Raw genomic sequence first — 21273 nt, 5'->3', positions numbered from 1 at the left:
GCCGACAAAGACCTGCGAGGCCCGGGGATCCCTCGGAGATCGGCCCAACACGCCCAGCTCCAGAGGAGGCTCAGACCGCAGGTCAGCGGTCGCCATCTTAACGGCCACCATCTTGTAAGAGCACATGGGCGAGCGCATGATCGGCGTTCTCCGATGGACGCCGAAAGCACTCAGGAGGCACCAGCGAAGCCGGAAGAGGCTTCATTTAGGACCTACTCCGCCGGTGATCCGGGGAGGGCTCCGGAGTGGTGCCTGCCGGCAGTCCAGCCACAGATCAGTGGCAGAAGAACGAAGAAGGGCGGATTCAGGGACAGAAGACTGAATCCGCCCCCCCCCCCTTTAAAGGCCGGCTGAGCAAAGAGGAGGTTGGTGGGCACCACAACTGTGAGTAAATAGCGGAGGCGGCGAGGAGCAGAATGCCAGGCCTAGAGCTCCAGGGGGTGCAGATCCAGACGATGGGACCTCTGGGGGGGTCTCCCCGGCTCCCAGGGGGAGAACCCCAATGAGGAGGGACAAGACCAGGGCTCCTAAGAAAGCACCCCTGGGAAGGAGGCCAGGACAACCAGGCCTCAGCCAGAAGATTCAGGGCTACCATCAGCCCTTCCCCCTCCAGGTCCCGATCTCCCCACAGACCTCCAGTCCTGGCTGAGGCCCGGGCAGCATCCCCTGGCTTTCCAAGGTTCTCAGGTAGAGGGCACAGTTCCCTATTGCCCCCCCTTTCGCCTGCACCTCCAGCGGAGTCGAGGGCAGATACATTTGGGCGCAGGGCTCCCAGCCCAGTGAGGCATTGGTTGGCTCCTCTATCCCCTGACCCCAGGGAATATCCCCAGCCACCAGACTCCAGCCTGCCTTACCTGAGCTCACCAATAGCTTTCAGGACATGCTAGCTAGGGCCTTAGCCCAAGTGATGGCCTCTGGGTTAAACCAGCAGCCTCAGAGCTCCAGGAGCAGGGCCCCCCAGGAGCCTTCCAGGGCCACCAGGAGCGCCCCAGCACTTCGGCTGCCAGAGGAGCCAGGTCTCCCTCCCCCTCTACTGCTATCAGGCTTCCGATTTGGAGGAGGGAGAGTTGAAGGAGGTGGGGTTCTCTGAGGATGAAGAACCCCAGGCAGAGGACGACTCCACCATCACGGGCCGTTTTCCCCCTTCCTTATTTAGTTCCTTGCTCCGCAAGGCAAGTGCCACAGCAGATCTGGACCCCCCCCCCCCCAGATCCTAAGCCTGTGGCTGAAACGACTGGCACTAGTAAGGGCAAGAATAAGAAGGGGCCCTTCCATAGACCTCCCGTGGCTAAGGAGGAGATCCCCATGCCAGAGATGTTTCTAGAGGTGCTCAAATCTCAGTGGGTGAAGCCAGGTCCTTTCCCAATCCAGGGCGGAATGAGAGGAAATTCTATAACCTTAACCAGACCTTTGCTCAAGCTCGCCAGGTACCTGAGGTGGACAATCCGGTGGCCACCCTAGCCTCAGCGTCAGCAGTGATCACAGGAGACATCGCCAGATGCCTCAAGGCAGAGGACAAGAAGGCAGACATCGTGCTGCGCAAGACATTCCAAGCTATAACTTGGGCCATTAGGGCGGCCACTTCGGCTTCTTTTTTCAACAGATCCACGGTGCTGTGGTTGGAGCAGCTGAGGTACAGGACTCCGGCCTCAAGGTTCGTTGCTGCAGGACATCTCCAAGATCCTGGCAACCACACAGTTCTCGGCGAACGCCACTCTGGACGCAGTTAAGTATGGGTCCCGGGCAATGTCATCCTCAGTGGCGTCTAGGCGCCTGCTGTGGCTACGCCATTGGCAGGCAGAGTCCCGGATGAAGTGGCACCTAACGGGAGCAGACTGCACCGTTGAGAAGCTGTTTGGAACTGCACTGGATCCTATCCTGGTGGAGGATAAGAACAAGCGGAAGGTCTTCCCAACGACTACCAGATGCTCAGACTTCTGACATGCGTCATATCCCAGGAGAACCTCGTACAGGCCACCTGACGTGGAGAACGAGAACCAGAGGTATCAGAACCCCAGGTTCCATAGGCAGGGGGATAGGCAGTTCCATAGAGACAGGTTCAGAGGCCAGCAGCAGGGCAAGCGGCCCTTTCGAGGAGGAGATGGGTCGCTCCTTCCGCAGGTTCAAGTGATCCGCCCCCAGATCACCCTATTGGCGGTCGCCTCTCCCTTTTCGCGGATGCTTGGGAACGAGTACCTCGGATGAGTGGGTCCTCCAGACTGTAAGGCTCGGGCTGCAGCTGGAGTTTCGCTCACTCCCCCCTAGTAGATTCCGCACCTTCGCCTCCTCCACAGATCCGACCAAGCGGGCCCTTAAGGCCAAGGCCATCAAGCACCTGCTAGAGATCAGGGCCATTGAAAAGGTCCCAGAGGGGGAGAAGGGATCCGGCTTCTACTCAAACCTTTTCCTAGTCCCCAAGAGTTCAGGGGGGTGGAGAGCCATCCTGGATCTTAAACTCCCTCAATTCCAGGGTTGTCTACCGCAAGTTTAAAATGGCCTCCTTAAAGTCCATCTTAGAGGGCATCCGTCCAGGCAATTTCCTAGCCTCCATTGACCTCACCGAGGCATACTTGCACATCAGAATCGCCCTGGAACACCACAAATTCCTTAGGTTTTCCCACGAGGGCAACCACTTCCAATACAGGGCTCTTCCCTTTGGGCTGGCCTCAGCCCCCAGGACATTCACCAGGTGCTGGCCGCAGCCACAGGCCACCTGCGCTCATCCTCCCAGTCCATTTGTTCTGTTATTTAGACGACATCCTCGTCTTAACTAGGTCCCCAGAGTCCTGCCAAACAGGACTTGGGGACTACCATCGACACCCTCAGGGCCTGGGATTCTCCATTAATTTGGAGAAGAGCCATCTGGTTCCATCCACCAGGCTCCAGCACCTAGGATCCATTATAGATTCAGTGGCTGGGGAGGTTTTCCTTTCCCAAGACGAAAGGACAGCATTGTAAAACTGGTTCATGAAGTTCGCAAGTTACGCTCTGTCCCTGTAGTTCTTCTCATCTCTTGCATAGGGATCGTGCCATGGCCTGACTACACACCAGGGAGTTCCAGTGGTTCCTACTCCCACACCAGAGAGCCGGGATGAGCGATGCCAGCTTCAAGGTTCGGGTGTCACCCCAGGTGCTGCTCTCGTTCCGTTGGTGGCTGTCCCCAGCCTTGAGCAGGGGATGCCTCTTCAGAGAACCAGCAAGGAAGGATCCTCACCACAGACGCAATCCTCTTCGGCTGGGGGGGCTCACCTCATCCACCTGGCCCTTCGTCACTTCAAGAACATGGTGACCGGGCATCATGTCCTCGTCCTGACAGACAACGTGGCAGCCAAGGCCCATGTGAACAGGCAGGGCAGCACCCATTCCAAGCTCTTCGTGACGAGGCCCTGCGACTGGGGAACTAGGCAGAGAGACACCTGCAGTCCATCAGAGCGGAGCGCATCTCATGGAACAGAGAACCAGCAGGCAGATTGGCTCAGCAGGGAGACAATAGACAACGGGGAGTGGCAGCTTCATCCCTCAATCTTCCAACAGATCTGCGAGAGGTTCAGACACCCGACGTGGATCTCTTCGCGACCCCACTGCCAGAATTCATATCGAGGTTCCCGGCCAGGGGAGCCATGGACACGGACGCCCTTCGATGCAGATGGCCACCAGGTCTTCTCTACTCCTTTCCCCCCCTTCCCCTCATCCCCGGGGCCTGAGGAGGTGGTGGCAGAGGGAGCAGAGGTCATTCTGGTGCGTCCCTTCTGGCCTCGCCGCCCCTGGCTGGCAGACCTAGTGGATCTGTCCTCAGCCCCTCACTGGAGGATCCCAGCGGGGGAGGTGTCTCTGCACCAGGGGTCCCTGGAGCACCCGGATCCAGAGTGGCTTCATCTGACCGTCTGGTGATTGAGCGGGAACAGCTGAGAGAGGCTCATTTTTCCGAGAGCGTCATCAAGACAGTGGAGGCGTCCAGGAGACAGTTCCACCACTCGCATTACAACGCCTCCTGGGCAGCCTTCGCGGACTGGTGCCAAGCTAAAGGTCTTCCGCCCAGCTTCGGCCTCTGTCCCACAGGTTCTGGATTTCCTCCAGGGGGGACAAGAGAAGGCCACCAGCACCCTTAGAAGACAGGTCTCCGCCCTCTCTACGTCCTGTGAGGGAGGGAGTGAATGCTCCTCCCTTGTCCCAAATCCAGTCCTAAGGCGCTCTTAAGGGGCTGGCGAATCTGAACCCCCAGTGGTCCATCGATTCCCCACCTGGGACCTAACCATAGTCCTCCAGGCCTGATGGAGGCACCGTTTGAACCTTGAGGGAGGTTTCCCTTCAATTTCTGGACCTTTAAGGTCGTCATTCCTGGTTGCCATCACCTCAGCCAGGAGAGTGTCTGAGATCAACGCTCTCTCCAGCAGAGTGGATCTCTGCACCTTTCTAGAGAACCGGGTCAATCCTCAGACTGGACCCCGCGTCATGCCAAGGTCAATTCCCCGTTTCACAGGCCCTAGTTTCTGCTGTCGCCAACCTCCAGGGAGGGGGAGAGATCCTGGCACAAATTGGACGTCAGAAGAGCCTTGCGCATTTACCTGAAGCGCACGGCTTCCTTAGCGTCGGAAGCCCTGTTTATATCCTATCAGCCTTCCACCCGGGGGCCAGGGTCTCTCCGGCCACCATCAGCAGGTGGATTAGAGCAGCCATATCTCAGGCCTACGGGGCAGGGGGACTCCAGGTCCCAGAGGGCATCACAGCGCACTCCACCAGAAGTGCGGCCAACTCAGCAGCCTGGTCCACCCAGGCACCCATAGAGGAGATCTGCCGGGCTGTCGCCTGGTTTTCTCCCTCACCGTTCATTAGGCATTACCGGCTAGACGCTTACGCCTCCACGGAGGCTGCCTTCGGCAGGAGGGTATTGCAGGGATTCCTGGACTCTCCGGGGGGCTCAGGCCCATCAAATCCCTCCCAGGACATCTAGCTTTGCTATGTCCCATTGGTTACTCCTCCCACACCTTCACTTAGGAAACTGGCAGTTGGACTTACCTGAACTGCATATTTCGAAGAAAGGTGTGGGAAGAGTCACTTCCCCCCCCCCGGTGTAGGGCGCCCAGCGCCAAAGGAGCCTGAGTTAGCTCAAGGGTCAAACAATAGCAGACAGGAAGGATGTGTGTTGTGCTGTTCTTTGTCTGTCCTTCCTTTCAGGTGCTCTGCTACGATCCATCAGTTAATCTGGGGAGGTCAGAGGAGGAACGTAGGTGTGGCCTCAAAAGATTACCTCAGTCTCCTAGGCAAGAGGGCTGGGATAATACCATTGGTTACTCCTCCCACACCTTTCTTCGAAACATGCAGTTCAGGTAAGTCCAACTGCCATTCTCTTCCCTAGACTAGCCAGGCCCAGTTCCTGCAACAGTTCATCGTATGTTTAGCCTCCCGGGCTTTGATCATCTTGGATAGATTCAGTTTAACAGAGTTGGAAGGAACCTTATCAATCATCTAGTCCAACCTCTCTTGCCCATGCTGGAGACCCTACACCATTTCTGACAGATGGCAGAAATGTCCAGTCTCTTCTTGAAAGCTTCCAGTGATGAGGCTCCCACAACTTCCGAATGAAACTTCTGTTCCTTGGGTTGATTGTTCTATGGTCAGAAAGTTCCTCCTTATTTCCATGTTGAATCTCTCCTTGGTCAGTTTCCATCCATTATTCCTTGTCTGGCCTTCGGGTGCTTTGGAAAACAGCTTGAGCCCCTCCTCTCTGTGGCAGCCCCTCAAATATTGGAAGACTGCTATCCTGTCTCCTCTGGTGCTTCTCTTCACTAGATCAGCCATGCCCAGTTCTTGCAATCGTTGGTCTTATGTTTTAGCCTCCAGTCCATTAACATCAAATCACAACTTTTTGTTTTTCAGAATAATATGAAAAGGCCATTTCTATAAGGATCTATCAATCTACTTGGTAAAACCCAAAATCAAAATTTCATTCTTTTCCACTTCAAGCCAGAAGGTCAGAAGCTGTCTGAATGACTTTTCAATGAGTCAGCTCTTGTGACATGACCGAAATATGACAGCCTCTGTTTTCGATTTTGGCTTCGAGTGATCTTTTAGTGAAGTTCGGCTCTAGAACTTCTTGGTTATTTTTATCATCCCTGGGATGGGTAATAGTTGCCTCTAGCATGACAATTCAAAGGCACCCACCCTTCTCCTAGTTGCCTTTTTCAGAGTCCAAAGTTTCTCAGCCATAAATAGCAGTTGGAAAATAATATTGCATTAGGTAATCTGCATTGAATTGCAAGAACTGATGTCTCTATTCTTCCAGATGTCATTCATGCCAGACATTGCAACCCACAAAGATGGTTTGGACACGCAGAGCATATGAGCCCTGGCCGTTGTGGTTCCTAAAGAAAGGTTAATGGCACATTGACAGAGCTATCCAGAAAGGCAGAGACCCCTTTCTCTTGTGCAGTTCCCTCACGCTTTTTCCAGCTAGCTGCTTGAATGTTTGGGGCATATGGAAATGGAAATTGGGAGCAGGGCCCAGCTTGCTTTCTGCTCAGCTGCAGACTGCTTTGGCCTCTGGCAAGAGCATTTTCCTGAATGGGTAGAGCAGGAAAGGGAAGTGAGCAGCTGGGGAGAATTGCCCTCAGTTTGGGGGCTGCCGAGCCCCCTCCTACTCCTCTCCTCAGAGAGGAAAGTAAGGCCAGCAGGAACAAAACACTTGGAGCAATTCAGTTTGGCCGGCCGCAAGTAGGTGATTGTGCTCGGTTTATCCTGGAGAATCTAAGACGAAAGTGAAGGTCTGTGTCTCTTCCCAGAGGTTCTGCTTGGCTGCCCAGGCTTCATTCCTTCCAGTTGTGGCTATGGTTGCCTGGTTCTTGTGGTCCTTTTAGGGAGTGTTCCTGGCTGCCACAGAAACACCTTCCTTGTCGCCAACACAAAGCCCAGATGTCAAGGTTCCAAGGTAAGACCCCCCAATGAAAGAAGACTCTGAGTCTGAGTTCCTCAAAGTTCCATTTATTAGAGAGGTTCCTATTGGCACATCTGGGGAAACCCAAATCTGAAAGTGTTCAGGTTTTCCCCATCCAAAAGAAAGTCCAAGCCTCTGCCCAGCACCCACAGGTCCATCCCATGGCTCAATCAGGCACCGTCCCAACTGGAGATGCCTTCCAGTCACCGCCACTCAGGTGCAGGGCAGAAGGGCCTTGACTCTCTGAGAAAGGAATGTTATTTAGACTATATATCTCCCATACTCCATATAATCCCCCCTCCCATTTTCCCACAGCATTAATTGTGGCAGGCCAGAAGGCCCAATGCAAAAGATTGCTCCCAGGCCTGACACCAGAAGAGATTGTGAACCAAAATCCTATAAGTGATGGGGGCAGGGGGGGGGGATGAATTAGAAAAAAAATGGTATCACTTTGAAGAGCTCAATAGTATCCATAGCCTCTAAAGCTCATTAAATCATTGCGTATTCCTGTAAATAATCACTTTAGCAAGTGGAGGGGAGGGTGCTTCAGTAGGGCAGGATGACTTAATCTTCAGTCACAGATGTGCCAACTCTCGGGCTCTGAAGAGCTGAGCAGCTGGCCCAGAAATCCCTCTTGAACCCCGAGGATCAGTTCTTGGTCGTCCTCATCGCTCCTAAACTCTCCTCTGGCTTTTCTGGGATTCCTTAGTAACAAAATAGCCATAGAAATGATGATCAGGTAACGAATGCAATTAAAACAGATCCCTGTGATTTGTGTAAAATCTTAAGGACAAGAACCAAAATTGTAACATAACTTTCGGTCTAACTTGTTTCCTCCCTCTCTAATGTCTTGAGACTGTTACTCACAGTAGGACTGGAAGTTGCACCAATCATTTCGTAAATCTGAGCTTCACTAGGCCAGCCCAATAGGAAGGCATCGATCAGTCGCTTTCCCTGTTTAATGCTTCTGCAGACACAGATTAATAGAGTTGGAAAGGGACCTTGTAGGTCATCTAGTCCAGTGTTTTTCAACCACTGTGCCGTGGCACACTAGTGTGCTGTGACATAGTGTAAGGTGTGCCGTGGAAAAACACTTTAGATATAGTCATATAGGCACAGAGTTAAATTTTTTAACATTTTCTAATGGGGTGTGCCTTGTGATTTTTTCATGAAAAAGTGTGCCTTTGCACAAAAAAGGTTGAAAAACACTGAGCTAGCTAACCCCTCGCCCAAGCAGGAGAACAAGACCATTTCTGACAGATAGCAGCCCCATCTCTCTTGAAAGCTCACAACCTTCCGAAGGTAACTTCTGTTCCATGGATTGATTGCTCTCACTGTCAGGAAATTTCTCCTTATTTCCAGCTGAACTCTTCCTTGTTCAGTTTCCATCCATTATTCCTTGTCTGGCTTTGGAGAATAGCTTGACCCCCTTCCTCTCTGTGGCAGTCCCTCAAATATTGGAAGATGCTATCATGTCTCCCCTGGTCCTTCTCTCCCCTAGACTAGATAGGTAGAGGTGGCTGGCCTTCATTGCACAGGCCTTGTGCCAGGTAAGCCCCAGACGTCACCTGGCAGTTTCTGGAAGAAGTTCAGAGGCCCCAGAACAAATTGTGCAGTTTCAATACAGGTAATCCTCAACTTACGACCACCATTGAATCACTACAGTGAGTAGTTAGTAACACCAGCTGTGAAGCTCATCTTGCTTCCCCATTGACTTTTGCTTGATCCCATAACCCTGGGATACGGCAACGGTCGTAATGAGAGTCTGTTGCCAGTCTCTGAATTTTGATCATGTGAACATGGATGCCGCAATAGTCGTAAGTGTGAAAAGGGGGGTTTAAGTCACTTTCCTTCAGTGCCGTTGTAACTTTGAATCACCACTAAGTGAAGCTGTTGTAAGTCGAGTACTACCTGTACATTTCTAGCAATGGATCAGTTCTTAATATGAAAGTGGAACTCCGTCATCCTCTGGTGTGAATTTAAGCTTTTCTGCACTTCATTCCCCTGCAAGTTTCAACGGAAGGCTGGGGGTTCAGATCAGAGGCTGTACACACTCAAAGGCATAATTTCAAGTGGGAGTTCTAAAACCGAAATGAAACCAAAGTCCTGAATGAAACGAAGCTTCTGGTAAGACTGAGGCGAATGGCATCTGTCTGCAAGAAGAGACGCAACGGTCATAGGAAAAGGAACCTTTTCACCTTTTCTAGCCCAGAATGCAGCCCTCGGATAAAAGGAAAAATTTTCAAAATCTGAGTTCTTCTCTTTCCAGATATGAAAAGAATTCATTTTTTAAACTTTTTCCCATTTTGCATGTGAGGAAGAATGATGCAATTCGTCTTTCTTTAGCTTCCTGAGTGTTGAGTTGGACACAGGGAGGCTGAATACAAAAGCTCGGGGTTTTTCTCTACAAAAGGTCTGGAGAAAAGGAGCCCAATCCCCAGTTGCAGCTGCTGGAGCAAGGGGGTCTCTAGGAAGCAGAGGCTACCTAGTAGGACCCACAGAGGCTGCCCCCTGGTGGTGAAAACAGGCATTGTGTGATACACACCCCATTTCTTACCACCTTGTGTTCTCTTTCTTCCAGCACACGTTTGCAGGAGATGTGCCTTAACCTCTGGTAGGTACTGAAATCCTTTGAACATTGTGTTTGAAGCAGGTAGTCCTCGACTTAAGATCACAGTATTTCATTTGTTAAGTGAGACATTTGTTAAGTGAGTTTTGCCCCATTTTGCGAACTTTATTGCCGTAGTTCTTAAGTGAATCACTGCAGGTGTTAAGTTAGTCACATAGTTGCTAAGTGAATCTCGCTTCCCCATTGACTTTGCATGTCCAAAGGTCGCAAAAGGGGATCACATGAGCCCAAAGAGACTGCAAACCGTCATAAATATGAGTTAGTTGCCAAGCGCCTGAATTTTGATCACATGTTAATGGAGATGATGCATAGATCGTAAGTGTGAAAAACGGTCATGTCACTTTTTTCAACACTGTTGTAACTTTGGACAGTCACTAAATGAACTGTTTTTAAGTCCAGGATGACCTGCATTGTTGGAATGTGCAGGCATTCTTTTTCTTTTGTTTTCTTTTTGCTTATCTTTTGCTTCTTGGTCAAATTCAAATTTTAAAAAAGGGCACCCGGGCTTTCCTTGTGATGGGATTCTTGTACTTTTTATGGCCTCTTGAGAAATTCCACTCTGGATGTTCCTTTGACCACCAAGATCAGAGTAGGGGACTTTGGTGGACCAGGACTGTACAACTCTGGCGAGGCAGGCATTGCCAGGGCAATGATTCAAGGAGATCATCCTCTTTCTAACAATCCCATAATCCCTTGTGGGGTGGAGTCTGGGCAACTGATTGGAGCTGAGTGTTTACTGGCCGGATGCCCTTCCGTCGCCAATGCGGAGTTTATTCAGCAGACGTATTCTCTTTGCGCCCAGAAAAAGAAATATCTGCCTCTGCTTAGGATCAAACTCCCAGCCTCCTCATTGTGAGGCGAGAGCTCCACCTCTAGGCTACCACACCACCTTACATTCGGTTTTCCAAATTTCTTACCTTTTCCCCTTGTTTCAAAGTCTATTTTAATGTCTCCACTGCAACATTTCTGTGTTTCAGTTTGAAACTATGGTTGAAAGGCATTCCGGGGAATTGCAGAAATGTCACCAGAGGGATGCACAACAATGATTGGAGAGCTTGAGGAATGACCTTTCCGAGATAATACACGTGAAGATAATGTGAATTACTTAATTGATGAAATGCATGCCAATTAATTGACGAATTTATAGATTCACACATTTGAGGAAGTTATCTGCATTTAAGTGGAAAACAGCTTTCCTTAGAAATTGGTTTCAGATTTCCCCCCGAAGTGTTTTAAAGGGGTTCACCCTAGTGGATTCCCAGCTCGGGATGGTGTCCTGAATTAAATCGTTCACACCAGCGTTTCTCCCTGCAGAGAAGTGCCCAGTGGACAATGCCAAACTGACAGTGGTGGTGAACAACATTGCAGTGGCTGAACAAATCGGGGGAGCTCTTCATTCACTGCAAGTACGGCTGCCGGTCCAGCGCCAGTGGCAAGCCTTCAGCCTTCGAGGTGGACCCCCATGGTGCCCCTTCACCATTAAACTGAGTGCCAGGAAGTAAGTGAGCCGTGTGAAGCCTCTTCCCGTAGATCGCTGGTTTGTTTGGGCATGGTGGCTTCTTCGAATTCAGCAGGGTGATGTTCTCCCTCACCCTGCTCCCCTTCCCCCCACCAGTGGGGAATTCAAATTTTTTTTCCTAGCGGTTCTGTGGCATGGCATGGCTTGTTGGGCATGGCTTGGTGAATGTGGCAGGGGATACATCCTGCAAAATCCCATTCCCTCCCAATCACCTGAGACTCGGGAGGCACGGAATAGATGGGGGTGGGGCCAGTCAGAGGTGGGATTTACTGGTTTGCTGAACTACTTAAACTTTCCGCTACTGGTTTCTCCAGAACTGGTCCCACCTCCACCCCCCCTCATGTCTTTGACAGAACTATTGAGGATGGCTGCAGAGAGATTTGAAACAGACATGACCTGAGAATAGCGCTGCGGACCAAGGGAAGACTTTTTCCCAATAAATCTTAAACTGGTGGGATGGAAGAGGAAAGGTCAAACTTTTAGACCTTGAGTGGTTTCAAGGATAGAGATAGAGGAACCTCTGCGCCCTCGCTGCCCCCCACCCCCCCCGCTTCTTTGTCTTAAACTATCCTAAATAATTGACAACTGCTGAAAAGCCAGCTGAAATGCAACCATTGTGACTGCCTTTTGATAGCCAAGATCAAATTATTGAGGAGGGTCCTAAATGGAGCTATCTGGGTCTCTGAGATTCTCGTCCTTCAGGTCGCAGTTGTCCCAAAGGTGGTTTTTCAAGAGACAACTGAACTTTCTGGTTTTTCTTTTGAAGACATTTCTCTTCTCATCCAAAATGTTTCTTAGATGAGAAGCGAAACATCTTCAAAGAAAAACTAGAAAGTCCAGTTGCCTCTTGAAAAACCTCCTTTGGGACAGCTTATCCATGGGTTGCTGCAGAGGAAGCTGCAGAGGATGAAACAAAATCTGGACTTCTCTGTAGATGTATTTCAGTCCCCTTTGTTGCAGATCCTGGCAAAACTGTGATCAATACTTTAGTGAAATTAATGAAACCTTTCTGGCTCAGATTCTTCGTTCAGCTAATCCACAGCTCTATTTCCATAGCCAGAGCTCATAAGACTACAAAAGCTGGATGGTTGTAGCCCAGCATCATGGAACAATAGAGTTATTGGGATGGAAGTGGGGGTGGGGGGAAGGATGATGATTCTTCCCATCTCATCAATTTTCATTTCAGTAAAAATGTGGCTTTTGTTTTTCACCCTGCTGACAAAATCACCCATTTTGTGTGAGTGCACTCCCAAGATGTTTGTAAAAATCTCACCAACTCAAATATTGGTACTGGGTTTTATGGTAACTCTGGAAATGGCCAGCTGCCCTCAAGTTATCTAAAGAGGGAGATGTCCAGAGGGCTTCCCTGATGCCACTGTAGAAAAATATCTGGTTCCTTTGCCAAAGAATAGTAATCCAGTGAAGGTGTGTGTGAGAGAGGGAGGGAGGGAAGGAGAGAGGAGAGAAACTCATCTTCTGACATTCCTCCTTTTATATCTAGGGACCATGAAGGCAGCTGTGACTACCGGCCAGTGCGCTGCCCCAACAATCCCAGTTGCCCTCCGTTGCTCAAGATGAACCTGGAGGCACATCTGAAGGAGTGTGAGCACATCAAGTGCCCTCACTCCAAATACGGGTAAGCAGGGATCCACAACCTCCTGGGAGAGTCTTCCCTTCTTTACCCATCCCAAGGGTTGCTTCCCAGGCCTCGCTCCCGTGATGCTTGACTCTGGTCCAGGGGTGTCAAACTCACGATGGCACGTCACATAATGTAGGCGTGGCCAGTGCATTACCCATTTGGCCTGCGCGCCACGAGTTTGACATCCCTGCTCTAGGCTGTTCTGCAATATCTAATCTCTAGAACGCTCCTTCAAATAAGAAGCTGGTTTTGTTTTAATCATAATAAATATGATGCATATCTGTTAATGCAGTGGTTCCCAATGTGGGGCCAAGGCCCCACAGGGGGCAATTTGCTTTTTAAGGGGATAGTTTGAAACTTGTTTAACCAATTTAATGGCCTTTTAGGCTTCCTCCATATGTTCATTTTTTGAGTAAAGAAAGAATTATATGTCACAGAGGGTGGTGGGGAGGACCAGGATTTAGAGATGCATGACTAAAAAAAGGTGGGAATCATTGGTTTAATGTCTTCTATCTCTAAACATATGCAGTTAAGCAGCTGCAGTTCAGTGAAAAGACAAGCAGCATCAGGAAAGCAAGGCAGCTCCCAGGAGAGCACGCTCATTCAACAAGTCAAAATAGAGCAAAAGAGGATTTTAGCTTGAACGTTTGGTGTGGGAAGAGATTCCAACCAGCGTAGTCAGCCAAGGAAGTTCAGGGTGATCTTAATCCTCACCCTGTCTAACGACAACCCAAACTACCCTGATGGAATTGCAGGCTAATTGGAAAAGGGACTTGAGGAAAGAAACACTGCCACGCATCAGAAAAGATAGAAATAGCACTTATGTTCCACTGCATAATGCCTCCCAGCCCTCTCTAAGGGATTTTACAGAGTCAGCCTATTGCCTGCAACAATCTGAGTCCTCATTTTACTGACCTTGGAAAGATGGAAGGCTGAAGTCATGAGACGGTTAGGCTCAAACTGCTGACAGTCGCAGAATTAGCCTGCAATACTTAGTTCCAACCACTGTGCCACCATGAAGATGAGAGCTTCTTGGATACAACAAATAAACTTCCTCAGGAAAAAACAAAAAAGAGGAATAGGAATGCCAGAGAACAGGGAGAAGAAAGTGAAAAATCCAAACACCCTTAGGGTTGACACTGCTTTTTAGCAGGCTCATTCTAGGTGACGCCTGTGGCAGCCTGGCTCAATTTCATGGAAGCAAGCAGGGATCACTCAAGTCATCACAGCTCAATGAAGTCCAAGAAATCCAGATTAGAAAGAAGAACAAAGTTAACGGAAGGGGGAGGGCGTTGTGCTGTAGATTAAAAATGCCCGTGCACAAGTTCACAATTGTATCATGGAAATCCCGTTGAGAGATTCTGGTGGAAATAAAAATAGAGTCAAACTAAAACAATAGCATTGTTATTACAAGCTGCCTGGAGAGGCAAAAAATAGGGATGAGGATTTTGTGTCAGATGATCAAAGCAACAATAGGAATTTTCAACAATTCTGACATCTGCTGGAAATCGTCCTCTGCCAAAAAGTTAGTGAAAAAGTGAATCCCGAACCAATTTGCCGACAGCTTCATTTGTCAGAAAGTGAAAGAACAAGAGATAAAGATTAGGTCTGCTATCCTAGACCAAGTCTTTACTAACAGAGAAGTAGTAACTGTGAGATGGATCTTGGAGTCCTAGTGGACAACCATTTAAATATGAGCCAGCAGTGTGCAGCAGCTGCCAAAAAAGCCAACACAGTTCTAGGCTGCATAAACAGAGGGATAGAATCAAGATCACGTGAAGGGTTAATACCACTTTATTAAGGCCTTAGTAAGGCCACACTTGGAATACGGCATTCAGTTTTGGTCGCCACAATGTAAAAAGATGTGGAAACTCTAGAAGAATGCAGAGAAGAGCAACAAAGAGATTAGGGATTGGAGGCTAAAACATACGAAGAACGGCTGCAGAACTGGGACTGTCTATCTTATGAAAGAAGGACGAGGGGGGAGACCTGATAGCAGTCTTCCGATGTCTCAGGGGCTGCCCCAAGAGAGGGAGTCAAATTATTTTCCAAACCACCTGAGGGCAGAACAAGCAATAGTGGAAACTAAATCAAGAGAGAAGCAACTTAGAACTGAGGAGAATTTTTCTGATAGCTAGGACAATTATCAATGGAACAGCTTGCCTCTAGAAGTTGTGAATGCCCCAACACTGGAAGTCCTTTAAGAGATGTTTGGATAGTCATTTGTCTGAAACGGTATAGAGTTTCCTGCCTAGGCAGGGGGTTAGACTAGAAGACCTCCAAGGTCCCTTCCATCTCTGCTATTGTATTGTAGAGAAGAAGTTGTTACAGAGACTTCTGGGGGAGGAACCTGTCGCCGACGGGAGCTCAATGGAGCTCCTCTCAGAGATCTGGTCTGTATATCTAAATAAGATCAAAGATATCACCCCTTTTTGGCAAGAAAAGGGGCAGGGAGAAGCCCAGTGGCTAGGGTCTATTCGTAGTTCACAGCCTTCTTCCTTTTTTTTGGCTGTGGACGGAGATTAGATCCAGCGTAGCTGAGCCCTTATCTCCAGCCAGTTCTTCTCAGCTGCCTTTTTTGCAGCCCTAGACAGGAGACTCCCCCCTCAGGACAAAGCAAAGTTGTTTGAAGTTATGATTAATACGAGCGGGTCCCACCCCTGAGAGGTTTTACTTTTATTACTATCTTAAACACCAGCCTCGTTGTCCTAGAGGCTTCTTTGTTTAAACGCATTACAAAATGGCGATTTTTCTCCGTTGGTGACTGATAGGGGATGTACTTAGCCGCTTTACCTTCCTGGAGACTATTCCTCATTAACTACCCAAAATCTACAAACAAAATTTTTTTTGGAAATTGAGGGGAGCGAGAGCGCTGTTTATTTGTTATCTCTTTACTCATGATGGCTCCCAGGTCAAAGCCGAAGCGTTTTTCTACGAATGTGCTTAAAGAATCTGTTACAAAATCGCTGCCCTTGTCTCCTACGCCCTCTACTGGAGATTTCTTAACACAGGAATTTTTTTTTCAAATGCTTAATGACTGTTAAACAGGAAATTAAAGAATTTGTATTGGAGTTATATGATAACTTAAAGACTAAGATTGCCCAAATGAAGGCGAATATGTTTGTAGCCGTGTCTGCTCTGACAGATTACACCGCTGAATGGAGAATAAATTGGAAAGTTTGGAGGAGGCTAATTCTAATTTGACTACTAACATGCAAACATTACAACAAAAAATTAGAGATACTCAAGAACAGCTCGTATGATAAATTTTAACAGGAAGGCATTGCAATAAGAGTCAGAGGATTGCGTGAAAAGGAGCGAGAGAATTTGAAACAGACTTTTGTTGAGGCCTTCAGCCATGCGGTGGAAGTCCGGGATTTAATTTTGATTGGCAGATTCGGAAAATCTATCGCCAGAATTCGTTGGTAGCAGAACAGCGACAGCTCCCGAGGGACATAATCATATATTTCTCCACAAAAGAATCCAGAAATGCGATCATACAAAAGTTTTACAACAATAGGTTGCGAGTTGATGGGCAGATTTGTCTTCAAAGAAATACCATCCCAGATGTTAAAAGCAAGAAGAGACTATACTTTTCTAACTGAAGAGCTTAGAAAACACCAGATTCATTATAAATGGGAAGCACCAGCTGGCATCACGGTCACATTTGAGAATCAAAGATTTCGTCTCAATTCTGTTTCGGAAGCTCAAGATTTCTACTATAAGAACTTTGAAGGCGGGACTTCCTGACTCACCTCGGAAAAGAGGAAAGACAAGGCGGAGGGGAAGGCAAGCAGCAGACCACATGGCTGCAAGACGGAGGGTGTAGCTCTCCCCCTCCTGGAGAAGCAGAAGAGCAGAGATCGAGGATTGAGCTATGTCTTCAAAATATTGGTTGGTTTAAGATACGGTATCCTGTTAGACCCAACAATTTGCAAGATATTCAGTCTCTAGACTACGATGTTTTCCTGTAGACATTTCAAAATATTGGTCAAAGTTGTGGATTGAATGGGGGTTTGCGATCTCTCTCCGGTTGAAAAAGCGGAATTGGATACTGGTGGTGTGATATTGGGACTGAATTACGTGGAGCGGATGTTGAACACATTTCACGGGACTTATATGTTTGAACTTTAACTTAAATTGTTCAGGACTTTAAAGTGAAGAGAGTGGAGATGGTAATTTTACTGAATTTTGGTTTGGGAGAAGGGAGCCGGGTACGCGGGTAGGTGGAAGGGTAGCGAAAGCTTGATCAGATTACTTTGAGTTAAAAGGCAAACTGACTCTTGTGTAAATTATTATTCGAAAATAAGGTAAGAAAGATTAGTTGGAGTGACTACAGGAAGTTGTGGTAAATATCAGAGAAGCAAGGGATGAGGGTAAAATTCATGCGGAATAATCTACGTTGTTTAAACTCTATTAGAAGGGAAAGCTTGGTGAGATTATCTCGAGACAGAATGTAAACTGATTCTTGGGTAAATTATTATTGAATAGGTGGAATGATCCACGCTGTTTAAATCCTACTAGAAAGGAAGTTTGGTGAGATCATTTTGAGCTAGATCGAAAACTGATGTCTGCATAAATTTGCATAAATTTTTTATTTGAATATAAGGTTAAGAAGATGAACTGGGAGTCTACAGGAAGTTCGGGTAAATAACAAAGAAGCAGAGACGAGAATAAAATATATATAGAATGATTTATACTGCTTAACATTAATAAAGATGGGGGGCTGAGCTTAATACAAAGAGTTTTTTCTTTTTTCTTTTTTTTTCTTTCTTTTCCTTTTATATTTGTAATTTTTTTGTATCAATTTTTTTCTTATATTACTTTTATTTTTAATTCATAGGATCACAAGATACTTTAGAAGGGGTTTGACAGAGGACAATGCCAGGTGTGGGCCCTGGGAAGTCGGGGGGGACTAGGGAGGGGGACCTATGGGGGGTGGGTGGGTGGTGGTAATATAGTTTCAATAAGAAGAAGAATGCACTTGTATACGGTTGTCTTTTCTTTTTTTCTTTCTTTATATTTTTTTCCTTGGTTTTTTTTTTTCTTTCTCTTTTATCATATTTTGTTTCCTATTTTCTATCTTTATAGTTCAATATTAATAAATAAGAGTTGAATAAAGGAATACACCAAGGGGAGAGGTAGAAGGAAAGAAGAGGAGGAGCAAGGAGGGAGTGAGAGGGGAATGTAAGGAGGTGTAAGAAGGAAGGTTTGAGGGGAAAGGGAAGTAGGAAAGGGGAGTGTTAGAGGGAGGAAAGGAAAGTTGGAGGGGGAAGATGGGGTTTATGGAGGTTGGAAGTGTCAGGGTGGGTTTTGTCTTATGCTGAATGATGATGAATCGTGTTTTCTTTTTTCTTTTTTCTTTTATTTTATTTCTTTTCTTATAGCAAATATCCAGTATATAAGTGATTGTAAAATTGAATGTGAAAATGAATAAAAAATATATTTAAATAAAAAAAAAAAGAAGTGGTTACAGAAGTGAAGATGACTTAGAACCTTGGAAGGAAGTGACCACCTTGTCCTTGGGAGACATCTAGAAAGCAGGGTGGTAGACCCACAGTTTCTAACAGATGAAAAGAAAAAAGAAATATGTGTAGCAACTGCAAGAGGAATATAGACCCAAAGATACAAAAGGTACATTTGTTAGAACTAGGATTTTACCAGAAATGCTGAAGCTTGGAGAAGCTGAGGCTTGTTGAGAAATACTCAAAACAAGAAATGGCCTCTTCTGTGGGGTGGTTATGTCAGAAACAAAAGAAGGGCAGAAAGGCCAAGGAGAAAGAGATGGGATTGTAAGAAATTGTGATGACTTGGGGCATGGCACGAAGGCAACACAGCCAGAGAACTGCTATGAATCCTTTTATTAACACCAATTGTGCTCCCAACGTCCTTTCACTCTCCAGCCTGGAGAAAATCTCTTCCACTAACCTGCAGATACTCCAGTCCAAATGCTGTAAGGGATCACCACAGGATTCCTTCCTGCATGCAGGGCCGTTCAGCATTTATTAAAAACCTGGATGAAAGGATATTAAACTTAAAAATGACACAAACTAAGAAGAATGGCTAAGTTTTAGAGAAGAAAAGGAAAATTGACTGGGGGAAGCTTGGCTTGCCAGTAGGACACAAGAAAGGACTTCACTGATAGTAAGAACCTTGGAATAATGCCTTGTGAAGCCTTACTTTCCTTTGTCTGAAGTCTTCAGACAGGCTTGGAAATGTCCAAAATGTTTTCTATATTCTGCCACAAGCAGGAGCTGGGATTTCAATGAAGCCCAATTTTGAGAGCAGATGAGAAATAATAAGTTTAAGAAAAGAAACTTGCAGTGAAATAGAACCTCGAGGAACAACAAGTGATTGTGATCTATTATACAGGCTGTAATTTAATGAGGCAAAACGGGTAGCAGAAAGAGGTACCTCTTCATAGAATTAGTTCAGTTTGGGCATATGAGAAGATGGCACAGTGCATCTCTTAGATATCTGAGAGCAATAGATATCTGAGAGATGTGAGACCAATAGCCACATTGTACAATTGCAATATGTGCAGACTTCTGTTTTTCTCTCCATTTTGCTTTAAACATCAGTCTTAAAAATGCGCATTATTTGGCCATGTTGTGTCTGTGGGTTTTCCTGCTATCAGCTAGTTGTCGAATGTGGATCTGAGTTGCTCAGAGGCCAGGTGCAAACCTTGGCCTGAAAAATTGTTCTAGTGCATGGTCTTCTTCTTGTGCTATATCTGTCATCAGATGTTGGTGATCCTGTTTTTATCAACAGTCGCACGAAAAAGCGCTGTTGAGTTTTATTCAAACCAGTCCCTTAGATTTTGAAGCCCTGATGTTCTTCTTCTGCCTGGGCCTCCTTTGCCTTCAATCTTTCCTTGGATGATTAAGTGAAGGATGACGCATTTTTTTCCGGGTGTCGCACCCCAGGTCTAGCGCAGTGGAACAAATTAGAGCTCACTCTGATGTGAGCACAGATCATAATAGGTAAAATCACAGTTTTGAAGAGGAGCTTCTCATCCTGAATAACTTGCTTCCTCTCTGCCAGGTGTACATTCATAGGAAACCAGGATACCTACGAGACTCACCTGGAAATGTGCAAATTTGAGGGTCTGAAGGAGTTCCTCCAGCAGACGGATGATCGCTTCCATGAGATGCAAGTGGCCATGGCTCAGAAGGACCAGGAGATTGCCTTTCTGCGCTCCATGCTGGGCAAGCTTTCCGAGAAGATAGACCAGCTGGAGAAGAATTTGGAACTGAAATTTGGTGAGTCTCTACAAGAAAGCAGGTAGCTCTGCCTAGGTGACCCACCTAATCTCCCCCCCCCTCTCTTTTCCAGAGTTGCTTTCTCCTTCTCCTGATACATTTCTATAATATCTTGGGAGGCGGTTTGGTGCAGAGCTTAAGGTATCAGGCTAGAAACCAGGAGGCTGAGAGTTCTAGTCCCACCTTAGACATGAAGCCGCTCAAACCAGTCCGTCTCAGCCCTATGAAGGAGGAAGAGGAGGCAAGGGCAAACCATTTCCAAGAACTTTTCTAGGAAAACTGCAGGGACCCATCCAGGCAGTTGCCAGGACTCAAAACTGACTTAAAGGAGCTTAAATAAATCAATACAATTCTAGAACAACCCATTTTGCTCTGAGTTGCGGTTTCTTGGAAGAATCCGCCTTCTGCTTTTTTACAAGATCCACCTAGTCCCACCCCTGTAAGAAGAGAAATCTGACACAGCTCCTAGGGACCAAAAATGTTCATACACAATTCTAATTCAAATGGAAAGAGGGAGGGGAATAATTAATTAATTAACTGGGGGCTCCAGAATAGCCAAGAAGTCAAATATATGTCCTGTTGCTGATCGTCCTAGCTAGACCTTTGGACAGTTTCCTTTCAGGAGGAGTTTTCTGACCCTCCCAAGGCTGGAGAGTTGTTTCCTTTGAGCAGCTTATGGGCAGGAGCCCTGTGGGCCTGACTCCTAACGGGGCCAGTGGAGATGCTGCTAGCGGGTGGGCAGAGGGCCAGGCTTCCTGGGGAGGAGAAACGAGAACAGGGGGTGCAGGGCTTGGGGCACAACATTTCCTGAGTGATCCTTACATCTGTGTAAGGAACATCCCATCTTAACTCAGTTCTTTTAGATATTCTTGTACTTGCTTATAAAATGACATTGAGGCTCAAGAGAACAGAGACTCTAGGACAGTGATGGGTAACCTTTTTGTTGTTGCGTTCCAAAAGCCATAACCCATAATACAATGCGACACCACCCCTCACATGCCTGCATCAGACATGGGTTACTCCCAGTTCGGCCCAGTTTGTCTGAACAGGTAGTGGCATATAGGCCTGGGTCGCAGAACTGGCAGTGACCCAGCTCACCATGCCCCCAAACCGCTTCCATGGTTGTCGCTGCCGGCATGTTGTTTTCAGTAGTGTGCGCACATGCACAGTTCACTGTAAATTGTTCTGCACATGCACAAAGAACAATTTACATTGAACTGCGCACACATACGTGGCGCAAAGCAAACCAGTAGTAAAACCAGCAGCAATCCACCTCTGCCCTGTACATGTGTG

The 21273-nt window shown here is 47.4% G+C and overlaps 1 protein-coding gene across 1 annotated transcript in view; it reads left to right on the top strand.

Moving 5' to 3' along the window:
• The window catches only part of TRAF7 (TNF receptor associated factor 7), a 91437-nt gene that overhangs the window by 52988 nt on the left and 17176 nt on the right, over window positions 1-21273 (top strand). The window contains 7 exon segments of the mRNA XM_032230242.1: window positions 9513-9516; window positions 9519-9545; window positions 10875-10942; window positions 10944-11022; window positions 11025-11058; window positions 12581-12715; window positions 19763-19980. Coding sequence (XP_032086133.1) covers window positions 9513-9516; window positions 9519-9545; window positions 10875-10942; window positions 10944-11022; window positions 11025-11058; window positions 12581-12715; window positions 19763-19980 — 565 coding nt within the window.

Source organism: Thamnophis elegans, chromosome 14 (genome assembly GCF_009769535.1).
Source record: "Thamnophis elegans isolate rThaEle1 chromosome 14, rThaEle1.pri, whole genome shotgun sequence".
NCBI classification, from domain to species: Eukaryota; Metazoa; Chordata; class Lepidosauria; order Squamata; family Colubridae; genus Thamnophis; species Thamnophis elegans.
The sequence above is the reverse complement of the archived record's forward strand: the minus strand, read 5'-3'. Positions and strand labels throughout refer to the sequence as shown.